The 17869-nt window shown below is 39.1% G+C and overlaps 1 protein-coding gene across 1 annotated transcript in view; it reads left to right on the forward strand.

Annotated features, from left to right (window-relative positions):
* Positions 1-17649, forward strand: part of COL19A1 (collagen type XIX alpha 1 chain) — a 314993-nt gene extending 297344 nt beyond the window's left edge. The window contains exons 48-50 of the mRNA XM_046006085.1: positions 10367-10495; positions 17267-17344; positions 17522-17649. Of these exons, the coding sequence (XP_045862041.1) occupies positions 10367-10495; positions 17267-17344; positions 17522-17649 (335 nt within the window). The remainder of the gene's footprint in view (positions 1-10366; positions 10496-17266; positions 17345-17521) is intronic.
* The last annotated feature ends 220 nt before the right edge of the window (positions 17650-17869 follow it).

A 17869-nucleotide genomic window follows, 5' to 3' on the forward strand; every position in this document is an offset into this window, starting at 1 on the left:
CCTACTGCAAACATGGAATTAGCTACTCTCCAAGAAGCTCTGGTTATTTTAAGCAGTAATTAGTATTAGAGACCAAAGTCTCAATGCTTGCGTGTACGTTGTCTTATTTCTCGTGAGCACTAGAGATGGAGCAGAGTTCCACCAGGAACTTTGGCTGCTTCGATGACAAAATAGAGAAAAAAAGTGTTTTGTTTTGTTTTTTAAAGGTAATGAATTCATGCTGTTGATTTCAATTTACGTTGATCTCTACTAAGTATCTTTACCATGCTCTGGCATGATAAGTCATTAATACAATTGTCACTGTGTTTTTGTTTCAAGCTACCAGGTTTCTCTTTATTATTTTAATGTTGCCCTTCAATCTAGAAATCCTTTTTTACTATCTTTTTTTGTTTTTTTGATCTTCGAATCAAGCATCGTGAAAGAGCCTCCAAACTTTGCAATCCAAACATTCCCTCTCCACAAGCATTCCTCAAGCATCAGCTGCCTGAAAAAGAAAAAGGCCTCTCAAGTGCTCCAGAGAAGCACTGAAAAAATACAGATGCATAGGCAGGTCCAGCTAATTTGCAGGACTCAATGCAGAATAAAAATATAGGTGCTCTGATTCAAAAATAATTTGGAATTATAAGACAGCCACAGTTACACACTACACCAAGCGTAGGGCCCTTTTGAGCAAGGGATTCCCTGTGACTCACAGGTGGCTTGTCCTTGAAGCCAGCCCTGGGCACAGGACCTCCAGGACCTCAGCAACTACAGGCTGAGTAGACACCATCATGGAAGGGAAAATACCTGCAAATATGTTTTTGAATTGTGATCTCAAATTCTCCTTTAACTCTTAATGTCCGTGGGCTCTAGTGTCCGCCATCATTTATCTCGGGCAGCTTTAATGTGGAATTTCGATTCCTTAAACAACCTTAGATTTAGTCTGAGATGTGGGAAGTGTTCATTTTGCCCAGTGGACACTGGATGAAGGCATGGCCCCTGGTGACCTGACCCTGCATTCAGCAGGGGAGACGTGCCACTTCCACCCATAGAAAGCTTCTAGCGGCCCACTCACAGGCCATGGTGAGATTATTCCTGTGAAGGACTCTCCTGAGGAGAGAGATCAGGGGAATTAGACCCTTCTCCATCGGTCTTGGGGCAGGCTCTGCGGCTTGCACTTTCTCTAAGTCTGTGGGCTCCCCCTCTGCTGTCCTGTCCCAGCTTCCTCTCCTAGTCTCCTTGCCTACCAGGAAGCAAAGGGTGCAGAGGCTCCCCCAGACCTCCTCTGGCTTCCCTCCATCCACCCCCAACCTTCTCCAGTCTCTTCCAGCCTGGTCAGGTCCTTCAGCAGCTGCATGTCTTGTCTCAAAACCAAACTCTAAGGTAGAGTGCTCAAGAGATCCCACCCTCCCACTTTATCATCCTTTCACTCGAGGTCCGCACTGGAGCCTATGGTGACACCTAGACCAAAACCCCAAACCTGGGCTCTGCAGCTCCTTTTAGGAATTCTCAGGTGGTCCCTTCCCACAGATCTAACACTTCGGGCTCTGCCTCAGGCCACCAAGCCCTCCTTCCGCAGCCCGATGCCCCCATCTCAAACCTACCATGGTGGAAGAAGGTGCTTTCCTACCAACCCCAAGTCTGGGTTTCTGCTAGATCACAATGGACAAATATACACCTAATCCAAAGTTAAATTAAATTCCCTATTTGATTAGCCAACAGGTCAAATCATTGTGCAAATAAGGTGACCACAGAGTGGTGCAAGATGCCGTATGTCTCAGCTTCGGCTCTTTTGGCTTTATGAGGGCTTTTCAGCTACCCCCACAAATTAACTAACTTTATCTGAGAAGCTTAATTCTTGCTATGACACCACCCTATTATACTTGGAGATTTCCATCAACACACAAGAATTTGCCAGCCTGTGCAGAAATGTGGACACGTATCCTGCTCTCTTGGTTCTGGAGACAAACTTGGAACCAATTGCAACTGTGGAAAGACAGGAAGTTTAGGGCGCTGTGTCCCTGAGCAGTAATTCTGCCTCCAGAACCAATGTCCAGGAATGCCCTTTTATCTCCATTTTCTCCGTTTTCCATGTATATATTTCATATGTATGTGACTATGTATGAATACATATTATCGGGTTCTCTTGTTTCAAGTGTAACACCTCTCTTGCATATCAACAGCTCAGAAATGAATTTACACGTGTGTATGCATATGCATCATATATATACACTACATCTGATAGATGCCCATCTTGAAGATGTACATACACCTTTTTTTTTTTTTTAGAGTTTATGATATTATTTTCAGCTCTAGTGATTAGAGAACATTAGGCAACATAAAAAGTTGTCTTCTGGTGGGAGGTTGGGGGAACCAGGCGGTGGGCAATAGGGAGGGCACGCACTGCATGGAGCACTGGGTGTTGCGCAAAACAACGAACACTGCTACGCTGAAAAAACAAACAAAATAAAAATTTTAAAAAAAGTTGTCTTCTAACTCAAATATTCTTGGGTAATGAAGGTTTGAGGTAGACAAACTTGGGCTCTGCGTTTTTGGAAAGGGAAGGAACTGATAGAGATGGGAGTGGAGTGTGGACCCTGGAGAAGATCTGGATTTTTTTTTTTCCATTTTATCTATTTTTTCAGCGCAACAGTATTCATTCCTTCTGCACAACACCCAGTGCTCCATGCAAAACGCGCCCTCCCCACTACCCACCACCTGTTCCCCCAACCTCCCACCCCTGACCCTTCAAAACCCTCAGGTTGTTTTTCAGAGTCCATAGTCTCTTATGGTTCGCCTCCCCTTCCAATTTTTTTTTTTAATAAACATATAATGTATTTTTATCCCCAGGGTACACACACCTTTTAAATATTTTGCACAGCATAGCCTCTATTTCTTTCAATTTGCCCCTTTCCATTTCTTTGTTTGGGTCTATTGTTCAGCTTATAGGATTTCCTTAGTGCCAGTAATCCTTGGACTAAGTTCTAAAAACCGAATCGAAAGTTATGAGTGAATGGTGGGACTCACCAACCATGAGCTTCACTGTAGGGTAGTCTTACTGCTCTTTTTAACTGAGAAGACTTCAATTTCAGTGCCTTTAAGTCTTTCCTCTGATTCTGGCCAGATTCCCCCAGAGGAAGCACTTCCACATCCTGCCTGGCTGCCAGCATTTGGAGAGCAAAGTAGGAGCATACGACTGAAAATGAGAACTCATTTATTCTTCTTGTTTTCAGTTAGGGAAGCCCAAGACGCAGTGGGATCTGGAGGCCCTCCAGGGCACACATGATCTATTTATCTTTTTCAGATAATAAATCTTCAGGGTTTTTTTGCTAGGTTTGGGGAGGAACAACTACCTAGCTGTATAGAGGAAGAAATTTCTAAGACTACTTTTTTTTGTTATGTTAGTCACCCTACAGTACATCATTAGTTTTTGATGTGTGTAGTGTTCCATGATTCAGTGTTTGTGTATAAGACCCAGTGCTCCATGCAATATGTGCCGTCATTAATACCCATCACCAGGCTCACCCGACTCACCACCAAGCCTTCCCCCCTAAAACCCTCAGTTTGCTTCTCATGGTCCAGAGTCTCTCATGGCTCATCTCCCCCTCCAGTTTCCGACCCCCCTTCATTTTTCCCTTCCTTCTCCTAATGTCCGTCATGCTATTCCTTATGTTCTGCAAATAAGTGAAACCATTTGATAATTGACTCTCTCTGCTTAACCTCTTTCACTCAGCATAATCTCTCCACTCCCATCCATGTTGATGCAAAAGTTGGGTATTCATCCTTTCTGATGGCTGAGTAATATTCCTTTGTGTATATGAACCACATCTTCTGCATCCGTTCATCAGCTGAAGGGCATCTCAGCTCTGTCCACAGTCTGGCTATTGTGGCCATTGCTGCTATGAACATTGGGGTACAGATGGCTCTTCTTTTCACTACCTCTGTATCTTTCGGGTAAATACCCAGTAATGCAATTGCTGGGTCATAGGGTAGCTCTATTTTTTTTTTTTAAAGATTTATTTATTTATTTATTTATTTATTTATTTATTTGACAGAGAGAGAGAGAGAGAGATCACAAGTAGGCAGAGAGGCAGGCAGAGATAGAGAGGGAAGCAGGCTCCCCACTGAGCAGAAAGCTGGATGCAGGCCTCAATCCCAGGGCCCTGAGACCCTGACCTGAACTGAAGGCAGAGGTTTAACCCCACTGAGCCACCCAGGAACCCTGGGTAGCTCTATTTTTAATTTTTGGAGGAATCTCCACACAGTTTTCTTAAGTGACTGTACCAATTTGCATTCCCACCAACAGTTTCTTTGGTTTTTCTTTCTCTACAGCCTCTCCAACGTTTGTTGTTTCTTGCATTGCCAATTTTTGCCATTCTAAGACTACTTCTTAAACAGGCTTTCAACTAATTCTTTTGATTTTAGTTCCCCTCCTTTACCACACTTCCAGAAGTAATGTGCATTGCCAATCCCTGAGCCTTTTAAGGATTTGGGGGTTTAGAACAGGTTGTTTGTCAGTTTCTAGAATAAAGATTTGGTTTTCGTGAGTCTGCTAAGTCATCTGTCACTCAGCCATCTGGTTCTCAGCTTCCAAAAAAAATTTTTTTAAGATTTTATTTATTTATTTGACAGACAGAGATCACAAGTAGGCAGAGAGGCAGGCAGAGAGAGGAGGACGCAGGCTCCCTGCTGAGCAGAGAGCCTGATGTAGGGCTCGATCCCAAGACCCTGAGATCATGACCTGAGCCAAAGGCAGAGGCTTTAACCCACCGAGCCACCCAGGCGCCCCTCAGCTTCCAAAATTTTGACGTGTTATCTTCTTTCATATTCTCCCCACTCTTATGCTTTTATGCCTTGAAGGAAAATCTTACTGTTGCTTTACAGGGACTCAGGTGCATGTGTTTAATCCACCATCTTCACCCACAACAACATTTCAAAGCCGCATGCTTACAAAGGTGGCAAAGGATTAGATCAGAAATAAAATGTAACAGTAACCACCTTTGGGTTATGATGAACAACAAAATAAATATGAATCTTCCAAATGATACTGTGCAACTCACAGTTAAAAATGAAACTGGAGAGTAATTATTTAAATATATGAAAGGAAATTACCTCCTGATATTCCCTGCCCCTTAGGAGAGAATCGTATCTGATTTTGGTTTCCACATTTAAGAGATGTACGGAAAAGCCCTGGAATAGTGAGGCCAAAAAGTGATTTGCAGAACAGATGACCAAAAGTTATTTAACCTGAAGGCTAAGAGGTAACAATAGTATCAAGTCGATGACTGATTTCCCAAGGGAAATGCTCATGGACTGCTTTCTGTTTCCATCATAGAGTAACAGATGAAAAGTTGAAGCTGTACCAAGAAAATGGGCAATTAAACATTTGAATGGGCGTTAGGAGAAAATGATGAATTCCTTTGTTTGAAAACATTTATAAATTCTTTCTGTGAAATAGAAGGTAGACATGGGCTCAATGAGGTCCAAATGCCCCTTCATTCTCCACATAATAGAGTTTATCAGCACATTAATATTAATGTCTGCATTATGTTGATGAGCCCATTCTCTCAGGAAGGCAAGCCATTGGTCTTACTTGTTGAAATGGCTGCTCTGGGTTTACATTGGCAGATGTAATATGTGTGTATGGTTTATGTAAGCTCCTATCTGAACTCTTCAATTTTCTGCCTCATTAGAAAGCATAGCCAAAAACAGTTTAATTGACCAAAGTTCCTTGAAAACAGAGGAAAAGCAATAAAGAATACAGATCTTTATAATTTATTTAAAGCCTCAAAAACATATTATTTTAAATTATAGAGCATTAGAGTAAGGTTCAGAAGAAGTAATTATCCTTTTGCTAAATGACTATTTCTGAGTATATCTTAAACCCAGATAATTTATAGCTAGAAGTAATTATCTAAAAGGATTCTGTTTTACTAAAAATATTAAAAACCACCTAAAGCAAATTACTTATAAATTCAATTCATACCTTAAAGAGGAAAAAATTTGTACTGTGAATATTTGTGTTTAGACACAGAAGGTAATCAAAGAGATATATCTCAAATTAATAAAAATTATACTGGGGCCCCTGGCTGCCTTAGTCGGTTGAGCATCTGACTCTTGATTTCAGCTCAGGCCCTGATCTCATGGGTCGTGAGATCAAGCCCTTCCTTGGCTCTGCGCTCAGTGGGAAGTCTGCTTGGAGATTCTCTTCCCTACCCTCTGCCCCTCCCCCACTTGCACAGCTGCTCTCGTAGGAGCTCTTTCTCTCAAATAAATAAATTTTAAAAAAGAAAAGTTGTACTGAAATATATATCTCTTTTAAGTGCAAAACAACAAATAATAGAGGCTTGAATTGAATTTCCTATTAGTTTGTAAAACACCCAGTTTACAATTTCATATAATAAAGAGATATCTACATTCAATATAATGATTTGCAAAACTATAACTATATACTGATTACAAACTTGTTTTATCTATTTAGTTATTGGAAACAAATGTATGAACATCAACCAAACATATCCCATGTGGATAAGAAGTTTTGCCCGAAGGCCTGTAATTTAATATCTCCCCGGGCATGAGTCATCAGATCCTCCTTGGGCTTCTGTCAATCAAGCTGCATCCAGAGACTCACATCTTGTAGATGTGATGCTTCCTTCTACTTGCTTTATCATTTGAGAAAAGGAGTATAGACTGATTGCTCCTTGGATAATTATACCTAATAGCCCATGTTTGTTAGTATTTTTCCCTTAATAATTCTATTTGAAAATAAGTTTGTTTTACTTTCTCAAACAGCATAAGGGCCTACATTTTTTAAACAAATTTTTTATTGAAAGCCTCTTGAAAAATGGGTTTTACTAGGGGATAATTTGCTCTTTACAGAAGGCTGTAAAACACACATATCTGCTTAAGTGAAATGTGCCTTGACAGTTCAACCAAATGAGCTCAAGTGAGTAAAGAGGCTGGAGAAAATTGGAGTGACTCTTCACAAGGTCTTTACGATTTGGCCTTTGATTTTTCTAATTGGCAACTATAGTTTCCAGAATGTTGCTGTCATTTGGTCTTACCTACAAAGTAAACACTAATTTAATTCAGTTAGAAAATTTTCTGGAAGATTTGTCTGCACAAAACCCATGCTGAATTCTTTAAAGAATCATTTTTTTCTTACACACTGGATATATCCTTGAAAAATTGGGTATAAATTCGTTTTAAAAATGAAATCATTTGAAGGGGGCGCCTGGGTGGCTCAGTGGGTTAAAGCCTCTGCCTTCAGCTCAGGTCATGATCTCAGGGTCCTCAGATCGAGCCCCGAATCAGGCTCTCTGCTCAGCAGGGAGCCTGCTTCCTCCTCTCTCTCTGCCTGCCTCACTGCCTACTTGTGGTCTCTGTCTGTCAAATAAATAAATAAAATCTTAAAAAAAAAAATGAAATCATTTGAATTTGGTTTTTGAAGAAAATATATGAAAAGTAAAAAAAGGGACACCTGGGTGGCTCAGTTGGTTAACCAGCTGCCTTTGGCTCAGGTCATGATCCCAGTCCCACATCAGGCTCCCTGTTCAGTGGGGAGCCTGCTTCTCTCTCTGCCTTCTCCTCCCCTTGCTTGCACTCTCCCTCCCCAATAAAATCTTAAAAAAGAAAAAAGAAAAAAAAAGAAACACTGCAGTGAATATCTTTTGTCATGCTAAGGATTTGCCCTGCTCTAGTTTCTGTTTTTAAATCCAATTATGCATATATTCTATTTGTTAAATGTGAGATACATAAAATATAAACAAACCAAGCAAGTTTAAATAAAGAATCCAATGATAGATTGCATTTATAATGGGCTTTGGATTAATTTGCATTAATGATTTCACTAAAATTAATTGCTAGGGTAGTAAAGTATTGAATATGGTTTTGAGGAAAAATTGAACTGGACGATGACCAATGTAGAATTTATAACTGAGAAGTCAATAGTAATAAGTACAATCTTGGAATGATTACTCAAAAAAGCAATTCCAAGAAGGATGTCTTATATTATGGAACAAGTTTTTAGTCATAAAATAAAAGTTATCAGCAGATAATCTTTACAACATGTGGGACTTATAAAACATGGAGAATAGCACAGGATGATAATCTCTTTCAGGCTTTCTCTGGGATTCCTGAACAAGAACACTTCATGCAGAAAGTATAAAATGCTCAATACAGGGCCTTGCCTACAGATAATGTTTAATTAATGTAATTAATGGTATGTCTTGTTTAGGAATTTATTTTAGAGTGAAAATTCTCATTTATATTTTCATATTTCCATTTTCTTTGAACTTCTTCAGTTTCCGGATCCTTTCCATTTCATGAGTTACTAATGCACTGATGTTCTCTAATATACTCACTTTTATCCAAAGGCATTATTGATTTATTAATAAGTCTCTAAATAAAGTGTTAATAGTTGCATGACACCAAGGCCACCGATAATGATACTTTCCATGGCCAAATGACTGAGCTCACCTTATAGAAGCCCCTTTAATCAGTCCTTGCTTCCTTTCCTGGATTCTTTCTTTAGGACCCAGATAAACAGTATTAGGCTCCAGGCAGTTTGGTGAATGAACAAAAGGACGAATGTCCATGATATGTTCCTTAGGAAGGCAACAGTGCTTTGGGGGGAAGTATTCAATTCATAAAGGTCACATCACTCAACACCTGCAAAAGATTTTGCTATTTTTATTGACATTTCTAAATGTTCTCAGTAATTTGTCGGCTTCTTCTAACTTGTATGTTCTTTGTTTCAGTGTTTTCTTCAGGTTCACGGAAATGTGTAGATACTTTACTGTTTTTACTCTGTCTACAATTAGAATTCAGTGGGAGCATGCTCTTTGGCACCAATGCTGATTTTTTTTCTTTGACCAAATTAGACATACTCCCTACTAAAACCATGACAATAATGGAACTAACTGGAAATCAAACCAGAAAAAAAAGAAGAATATTGAGGGTGTATAATGAGACTTTTTTTAAAAAGCAAAATTTGGGGCACCTGGGTGGCTCAGTCAGTTAAGTGGTTGTCTTTGGCTCAGGTCCTTATCCCAGGGTCTTGAGACTGAATCCCACGTTGGGCTCCCTGCTTCTTCCTTGATGGAGAGGCTGCTTCTCCCTCTCCTTCTGCTGCTCGCCCTGCTTGTGTGCTCTCTCGCTCTCTCTCCTCTCTCTCTGTAAAATAAGTAAATAAAATCTTAAATAGTAACAATAATAAATAAATAAAAGCAAAATTTAGTTGTTGATAAAGTACAGTATTTTCCCAGTATAGAAATTAAACAGTGAAATTAGTGAATATGAAATCAATGACTTTTTTTTAAATAAAAAAAATCTATCAGTAATGCAGTTTTATTCAAGGATATAAAGTGTCAGATACTATATGAGTTATCTATTGTTACATAAGAAAACACCTCAAAACTTTGTAACTTAAAACAACAAACATTTATTAACTCACATTTCCTGTGGGTCAGGGACTTGAAGGATTGCTTAATTTTGTGTTTCTGGTTCAGAGTGTACCACGAAGTTCCAGTTAGGATGTCATCTGAAGGGACTGTAGTCATCTGAAGGCTTGACTGGGGCCAGAAGATCCACTTCAAGCTCACACACGTGAATGTTGACAATGGCCTCAGTTCATCCCTATGTGGAGCCTCTCTGTGGGACTTTTTAAATGTCCTCACTCTACAGCAGCTGGCTTTCTCCAGAATGAGCATCCAAGAGAGAGAGCAGCCAGGATGCCACAGCGCCTTTTATGACTTAGCTTCCTTATTTACACACTGTCAATTCTGCTTTTTTTCAATTCATTTGAAATGAAAAGTAACTCCAGCCCACACTCAAGAATAGAATTAAGCTTCACCCAATTCCATTTGGAAGAGAATGTCAAAGACTTTGCAAATATATTTTTTTCTTTTACTTCCTTTATTTTATTTTTTCTTTTATTTTTTCTTTTTTCAGTGTTCCAAGAATCATTGAAACATATTTTAAATGACCACACACATTTACAACATTGCTGGAAAGTGGCTTAAATTTATTATTAAAACCATCTTTTAAAAGAAATTCTCTCCATAAATCATTACCAAGGGTTAATTAGATTCCAGGCTAGCATTCTGTCCAGTAGACTTGCTATATCTCTGAAGCACTGAAAATACTCAGACCCTCTAATCAGCACAGGTGGTCAGCATTTATATTCAGCAACTTTATACACTCCATTTTGTTTGACCAATCAGTAAGAAATCTCTCTTGGGAGTCAGGCCAGTTAGTAAATTAAATATGCTTCAACTGAAAACCAAGTAGTGTTTTCTTGTTGAATTTCATGTAAAAATTTTTGAAAAATGTTGAAGTAAAAATAATTCTATTACATGATGTATTATTTTTTCTTTCGTAAATAAAGAGAGGATGGCCGTGTTCCTATCGCAGCTCAAGCTGCCAGCGGCAATGCTGGCTGCTCAGGCTCATGGAAGGCCTGGTCCACCAGGAAAGGATGGACTTCCTGGGCCACCAGGAGACCCTGGGCCCCAAGGTAAGTCTTCAGGTATAATATTTGTTTAGAACATGCTAATCACAGTTAAAGCAAATATGCAGGCATATGTATGTGTATATATGTACATGCAATATATATGACTTAATATAGAGTATTTTGTTCATATTTGAAACATTCTGGAAGTTTATTTTTAACTATTACATTTTCAAGCTTAAAACTAGCTAATAATTATATGCTAGTCTAAATGTATTTTAATATTACTTGTTTTAAGAATAATTGCAACAATAATGGCTTATACGTCATCATTTTGTGGGAATCAGAGTTGTGTATGCCTCCCTGTTGATGTAAGTTCGACAACAAAAAGAATCATCTTAGTATCCTGAAGAAGCTGAGGAAAGAATTTTAAGAGATGCCACTATAGTAGTGATTTAGGTCCAAGTAAAATTTTGAGAAATTTTAGAATCCTTCCCCATATGGTTTCTAAAAGTTTTAAAGCAAAACCTTACTTAAATTGGCAAAAAAAATTATTGTTCCACTGATGACAGCTTGACAGAAGACATGAATTTGAGCATAGCCTGACTAAATTAAGCCAGCAAAGACATTTTCTAGAAATCTGGTGAGCAATAAGCAGAGAAACCAAATAGACCCCGGTTTAGAGGATTCACAACTCTGACAAAGAAATACCAAATCCAGTAAGTACATGGCATGAAAAATAAAACCAGGAAAACTCCTTTTCATGTATTACCACTGAGGAGTTCAAGGGTCCTCCTTGAAATAATCAAAAGTTTGTATAAAGGAGAAAGCAGAGAGTGAACCTCAAAATTGCATGAGAATACAATAAAAAATACCATCTATGCAGAGGATTCTTTTTCTTTCACTAGTTCCCTATCTTCCTACTGCTTCTCTGTAACATGAGCCTGGTTTTCCATAGGAAGTGCCCAAGTGACTGACTGGCCCTTCCTCATCTGAAAGAACAACCATCTCCAGTCACAGGGTCTGTTACAGTCTTACCCTTCAGTCACAGCTGACAAGGCTATCTGTTTGGTTAGTACGATGTAGAACAACAGAAACATCATTCTAGTTCATCTAAACTAAACAGTATATTCTACCTTTCCCTGAGATCATAGAGGTGTTTGGCTGATAGTTGGAGGAAAATGTATAGAAACAGATATAACCTCTGTGTGTACACTGTTGTGTAGAAGATAGTTAATTATTATCTTTCAAGAGTTGGGTCTGTTCTGAAGTTGGAGTCTATGAATCTAGAACAAAGAGCTTGAAGGCTCATCTAAAGATGGATGATGCCTCAAAACCACGTGAAGGTTAAGAATTGTTAACACCCATAGCAGAAAAAATATGGACTGATGCTTCAAATAGCTGTTTGAAGAAGACAAGAATAGTGGGGAAATCAGGATTATTAAAGAAAATAGTTCTGGAACTGGAGTCACCTATCCACACAAACTCCAGTCTCCAGTCTCCCTCCCATGTAGGGAAGGCCCATCTGGAAGGCTCTCAGTCAGAGGCAATGCCAAGACAGCCATGTTAGTGAAGCTTCTGGAAAAAGACTATTCACCACTCAATTTATCTTCCCTTTTGTGAAAGATTTCTGTGGGTTTTATCTATTTGCTTAAGAAACCTTCCAGACTACTTCTACTCCTGACAAGACTTTTTGACTCAATTCTTGAACTAGAAAGTCTTCCCTATGTGATTTCCAACTTTTTAAAAACCGATGTTTGGTAAAATTGACAAAGCTTGTGCTCACTCCGGCAGCACATATGCTGAAATTGACAAAATTTTGTCCCACCGTGGAGTTTCCAACAAACATATCTTTGACTCTAACTCAGCTGTCTCTTCAACTTTCATATGATAGCTCCTTTCTAGTATTTGTTAAATTTTCCAGAAAGGCTATGGAAACATAAACACCTACATAAAATGAGGTCCATTTTTAAGGAATAGTTGCCTGTAGTCACACTATACTGATAAAACCACCAAGAAATCTTGCTGGACAAAAGAAAACAAGAGGCTGCTATTTGATTTTTGGTGCCTCTCCAAGAGTTCACAAATCATTGAAGGGTTTGTTTGTGGTAGAGAAATAGATAGGAAGTGTTCAGGAGATGAAGTTACACACATAGGCTCCAAGTTTTGCTCTGCCTGACTTAAAAGTTTTCTCCAAAAGAAGGAAACAAAACGCATATAAAAACTGTTACCCTAGTGTCCATTGCAGACGTCAGACGCTGTTGGCTGAATTAGTCCTCTTCGTGACACATGATTGAATTTGAGAAAAGATTGAAGTGAGAAAAGCAGTACAGAAAGGGAAAGAAAGTGTGGGCACCGAGCCTGGCACAGCATATCCTGCCCACTCACAGGTTCTGTTGGATGGTGGCTCTTCTGAAATTCCCAAGAGACTTTTTTTCCCCAGCATTTATTAGGAAAGAAATCCACTTTCATTTAAAAAGTGGTTTGTAGGGGCGCCTGGGTGGCTCAGTGGGTTAAAGCCTCTGCCTTCGGCTCAGGTCATGATCCCAGGGTCCTGCGATAGAGCCCCACATCGGGCTCTCTGCTCAGCAGGGAGCCTGCTTCCTCCTCTCTGCCTGCCTCTGTCAACTTGTGATCTCTGTCTGTTAAATAAATAATTTAAAAAATAAGAGTGGTTTGTATTGAAATGCATACTATAGAAGGAGTCCTTTATTATCTTATGAGGAGCAGGACAGAAATTTAAAGGGGTCTTATAAGTTTCCTGTGCAATCCTGAGAAGCAGGAGATGTGCAGAGGGTGATGAGAACGTTGATGTGAGACTAGTATCAGCACTCAATCCTAGTTGAGAAAGGGAGGTCCGGCTCCTTCCAAGATTCTGACAATCTGAAAACTTGGATCCTCTTTCAGTGGCCTGGTCTTCTGGCGATGAAAAGAGAAACCACTGTGATTCTGAGTTGAGACACTTCATTTGCATTTTCCCTGAAGTCCCAAAGGGGGTGATCATTGACGTCTTTGTCAAATTCCAAAGCATTTCTAGACAACTTTATATTTTAGCCATCCTGTGGGTTTCTGATTATTGCCTTCCCTCTGTGCAGTGAGAGAACTTTCCTCAGTGTTCTTTCCCACCTCGGATCTGCAGCGTAGGTTCCGATGGCTTGTGCAGCGGGGGTGAGCAGGAAGGTGCCACACTAGGATCAAAGAAGCCCAGTGTCATGACGCAGCTGGGTTTCCATATATACATGAGCGAGGCGGATCTTCCCAACAGACCTGATCCTCTTGGGCGAGTTTTATGAGAAAGAACTTTATTTAAACTTTTCCAAACACAACTGATTCTCCACCTCTGAAACTTCTGAAGAGCAGAGGCTACCCTTGAAAGCCCTGTTTCAGAAAGAACCCCGCCCACAGGGTAGATGTAGAGTTAGTTGCGTAAAACAGATCCAGCCATTCCATGTATCCTACATCCATTTTTGAAAGGACATTATTGGGAATGGTTGTTCTTACTTTTGAACTTTTAAAATTTTGCTGTTATTGGTTTATAACGAAGAAAGCCTCCTGTTCTCTGTAAGCCAGTGCCCCATAGGGTCGTTCCTGTGACCGATAGGGATCTGACCTGTCATGCCGTCTCACAGTAAGGGCCTTAGGAAAGGGAGGCACGTGTGTCACAATGACTGAGGCGTGCCGCAGCCCGTCAGTGGGCTGTGCCTGAGGAGGCTGAACGACTTGTCAGGTGTGTCACAGGCCCCCACAGGAAGAACTGTCCCTCCCCAAATGCTAGGAACACTCCTTTTGTGGTCATTTTGTCCAGTATACAGATAGATGCACCGATTTGCGGTGTAAAAGTAAATCCCTGTGGTCAAAACAGAAATCTGTCTACAGAAAGTACATCAAGTCTGCCATCTAAAACACTCCAACAAGCACCAAGTTTCTTTAATGACTAGGACATAACTAGTCACATGCTGTAGATTAGGACATCGCTGTGGTTTTCTTTCCCCACCTAAGCTATGGTGGTATCAGGGAGATAGGTGTCCATTGACGTGTAGACCTGCCTTTTATTCTTTTCCAAATTTCAAGAGAGGCCTCCCCTAAAAGGGTGAAAAACTTAATTTTAGTAAATGGGAAAGCTCTTATTGACTTTATTAGCATTCATATCTGAAGTTTTGTTGTGAAGCAATTATAAAATAAGACCCTATGGCTCTATGGCAACCTTCATAAGGAATTAGCTTGAGGCTTATTAGGAAAATTGAGAGTAAAGGCTCTCATGTGCTTGTACAATTCAACAGCAATAGTGGATAGTTATTAACCTAATGAACTGAGAAATTTGTACAAATAAGTCATTACATTTGACAGGAGAATTGTAAATGTTATCCTATTCTACAAATATGAGAATTATTGTTTCTTGTTTTGTGATACCGTATGCACTAAAATCCATGTGGAATAATAAATTTTTGCATTATATTAAATTTGAGAACTCAATGTGAGTTTGTAAGTTTTAGCGGATACTGCCTCCATTTGGAATTGTGTTATGGTCTTATTAATCCACTTGATAATCAAAAGTTCACACAACTTTTGCTTTTTTTCTTTCTTCCTCATTTTTTAGCCTATGATCTCAAGCACTTAACTGAGATAGCTTGAAGGTCAACTTTATAATTTTTCATAATTGTTGGACCTAGGTTGAACTATCAAATAGATCTCATGTAACAAATGTTGTTTTACTGCAGAAATGTTTAAATAATGGAATTGGAAGGGTGCTTTCAAATGACCCTAAATATAAACATTTTTCCTTGTTGTTCACACAAGTTAAATGAAAGTCACTTATATAAAAGAAATTCCAGTAATATTTTGAATTGAATATGTATCAACTTCTGATATCATACCAATGTTCAAACCACTATTGTCTCTAAAATCTAGGATTATATTGGATATCTGTAACACTTTTCAAGTATAAATGTGTGAAATTTTCTCCCTGAATATACTTCCAATATGCACCTCAAAATATTTCTTGAATGTATATGCTTTTTTCCCTCACTGTTTTCACATTTATGATCAGGTCACACCTCCAAAGTAAAAAAAAAAAGTGATCTCATTGCTGATAATTATTTCCATTATATATACTGTATGGTCAAGTAAAAATGAAGATGGCAACCCCAAAACTGATGTCTAATTCTCAACAGTAATGGGAAAATATTTATCTTACATTCTGCTCAAAGAAAACATTAAAATTTCTCCTCTTATCATATCTCCTCCTGCTGTAATAACACACCTTTACAGAAAGGCACAACTAAGTTAGGACCTACTTCTCCTACTGAAATACTCTCCTAATTATCTCTGTTGTGTGTTTGCACGTTTCTGCATGACTTTGTTCATTTTTGATGAGGTAAAGTCTTTAAGCTGCTGTTTAAGTATGAAAAGTTGGAAATTAAATTCTATTTGACATCATCATGAAACTCTTACAGCCACAAAACCTTTCTATCAAACATAGTCTTAGGTGGATACCAATATATAAAACACAGATAAAAAGTGTTTTATACTTTGTATTTTGTTATTTGCAATTTTATCTCTTTTTTATAAATATCATTGACACACAATGTTACATTAGTTTCAGATGTACGACATAGTGATTAACAAGTCTATGCATTATTCTGTGCTCACCACAAGTGCAGCTACCATCTGTCACCATACAACTCTATTATAATATCACTGACTCTATTCACTATGCTGCACCTCTTATTCCCTTATAAGGATGAATGAATAACTTATTCATTCCCTAGGGGGAAGCCTGTATCTTTCACTCCCTTTCACCCATTTTCCCCATTCCACCACTCCCCTCCTCTCTAGGAACCATCAGTTGGTTCTCTGAATTTATAGGTCTGATTCTGGTTTTGTTTGTTTATTTATTCACTTGTTTTGTTTTTTAGATTCTACATGTAAGTGAAATCATATGGTATTTGTGTTTTTGCTTTTTAAAAGCAGAGATAAGGACTCCCAGAAGCAGAAATTACTCTGCCCTAGTGTAACTGAGGTGACAACAAACATATTCAAGGATTAGAATGATTTTTTTCTTGAAATGTATACAGATCTTAGACCTAATTCATTTTGGCTAAAGGATCTTAAATTGATGACGTGAGCTTAAACGAATCCCTCAGCCTCCTTGCTTTCTAACATTGTTGAAGCACCTAGTCCTTCGGAGTTACAAACTGCCATGTTAAAACATGGGGTTGCTGGTTTAACCTTCCTCAGAAGGGATGTTATGTTCTTACAGTCAGTAACTTAAACAAAGACCTGATTTGTCCTCTCCTGACTTCTGAGGTGGATGGCTTTCCATATACTCACACTCTTGCTGTCATTTATTAAAATCATGAATTTTTGTCCCTTTCATTCCCTTTAATTCTTGGACTAAGGTCCAGATCCTTGTTGTCATATCATCTTATCCTCATACTAAGCAGAACTCTTGTCAGTATGCTTCTTATATTTAGCCTGTATCTAGCCTCCAGTCAGAATTCCAATTGAAGAGCATTCACGTACTCTGTCATAGCTATTTGACAGATGACATGAATGATTGCTTTGAGTTATTCAGGGTCAAAAAATCTATCAGTAGTTTGACCAGTTGGAACTTTTATGGTAGCTGCATGTTTCTAGGATCCTCATTGTGTATCACACCTAATCTGTTTGATATGTAAGACTAATGTGATTATAATGCAAAACAGATAGCCAATATACTGTTTAGGTTAAGTGAAGGAATAACATAAATCACACAGATTAAGAACATGATTCTTGCATGTGCTCTGTTGCCACAGAACTCTCTTACTTCTTGTGTCTCTCTTTTTATGTATCCCTCAGGCTACCGAGGACAGAAGGGAGAAAGAGGGGAGCCTGGAATTGGGCTCCCAGGGAGTCCAGGTCTTCCTGGGACTTCAGGTAATAGTGATATTATCTTCACAACACAAGCAAGCTTCTAAAAACAGGAACTGCACCTTCTCGCCTGTGGCCCTTATGTGTTGCTACAGGTGAAGTTGAATGACCCATGTTGGTTGGAGTGAGGGAGGACGAGCCATATGTGATCTGCATTCTGATGGGGGTCTTTTATTTCATTAGCTCCGGGTTTGCCAGGCTCACCAGGTGCCCCAGGTCCCCAGGGCCCCCCAGGACCTAGTGGAAGATGTAATCCAGAAGATTGCCTCTATCCTGTGTCTCATGCCCGTCAGCGGACAGGTGGGAAATAAACACACCTGAGGAAGACTTGACATTGAGCTATCTTAATACTCTCAACCCCTCATGATATGTGGGTGGCTTTTTTTTTTTTTTTGGGGGGGTTTTGTTTTTTTTTGGTTTTTGTTTTTGGTAGGCCAGACATTAAAAGCAACAATTGGAATCCTATTCCTATAGTAATTGGGATATTAGCATTTTTAGCTTTTCCCAAATTCATTCCATTTGTTTTTCTTC

The sequence above is a fragment of the Meles meles genome, chromosome 5 (genome assembly GCF_922984935.1).
Source record: "Meles meles chromosome 5, mMelMel3.1 paternal haplotype, whole genome shotgun sequence".
Lineage (NCBI taxonomy): Eukaryota > Metazoa > Chordata > Mammalia > Carnivora > Mustelidae > Meles > Meles meles.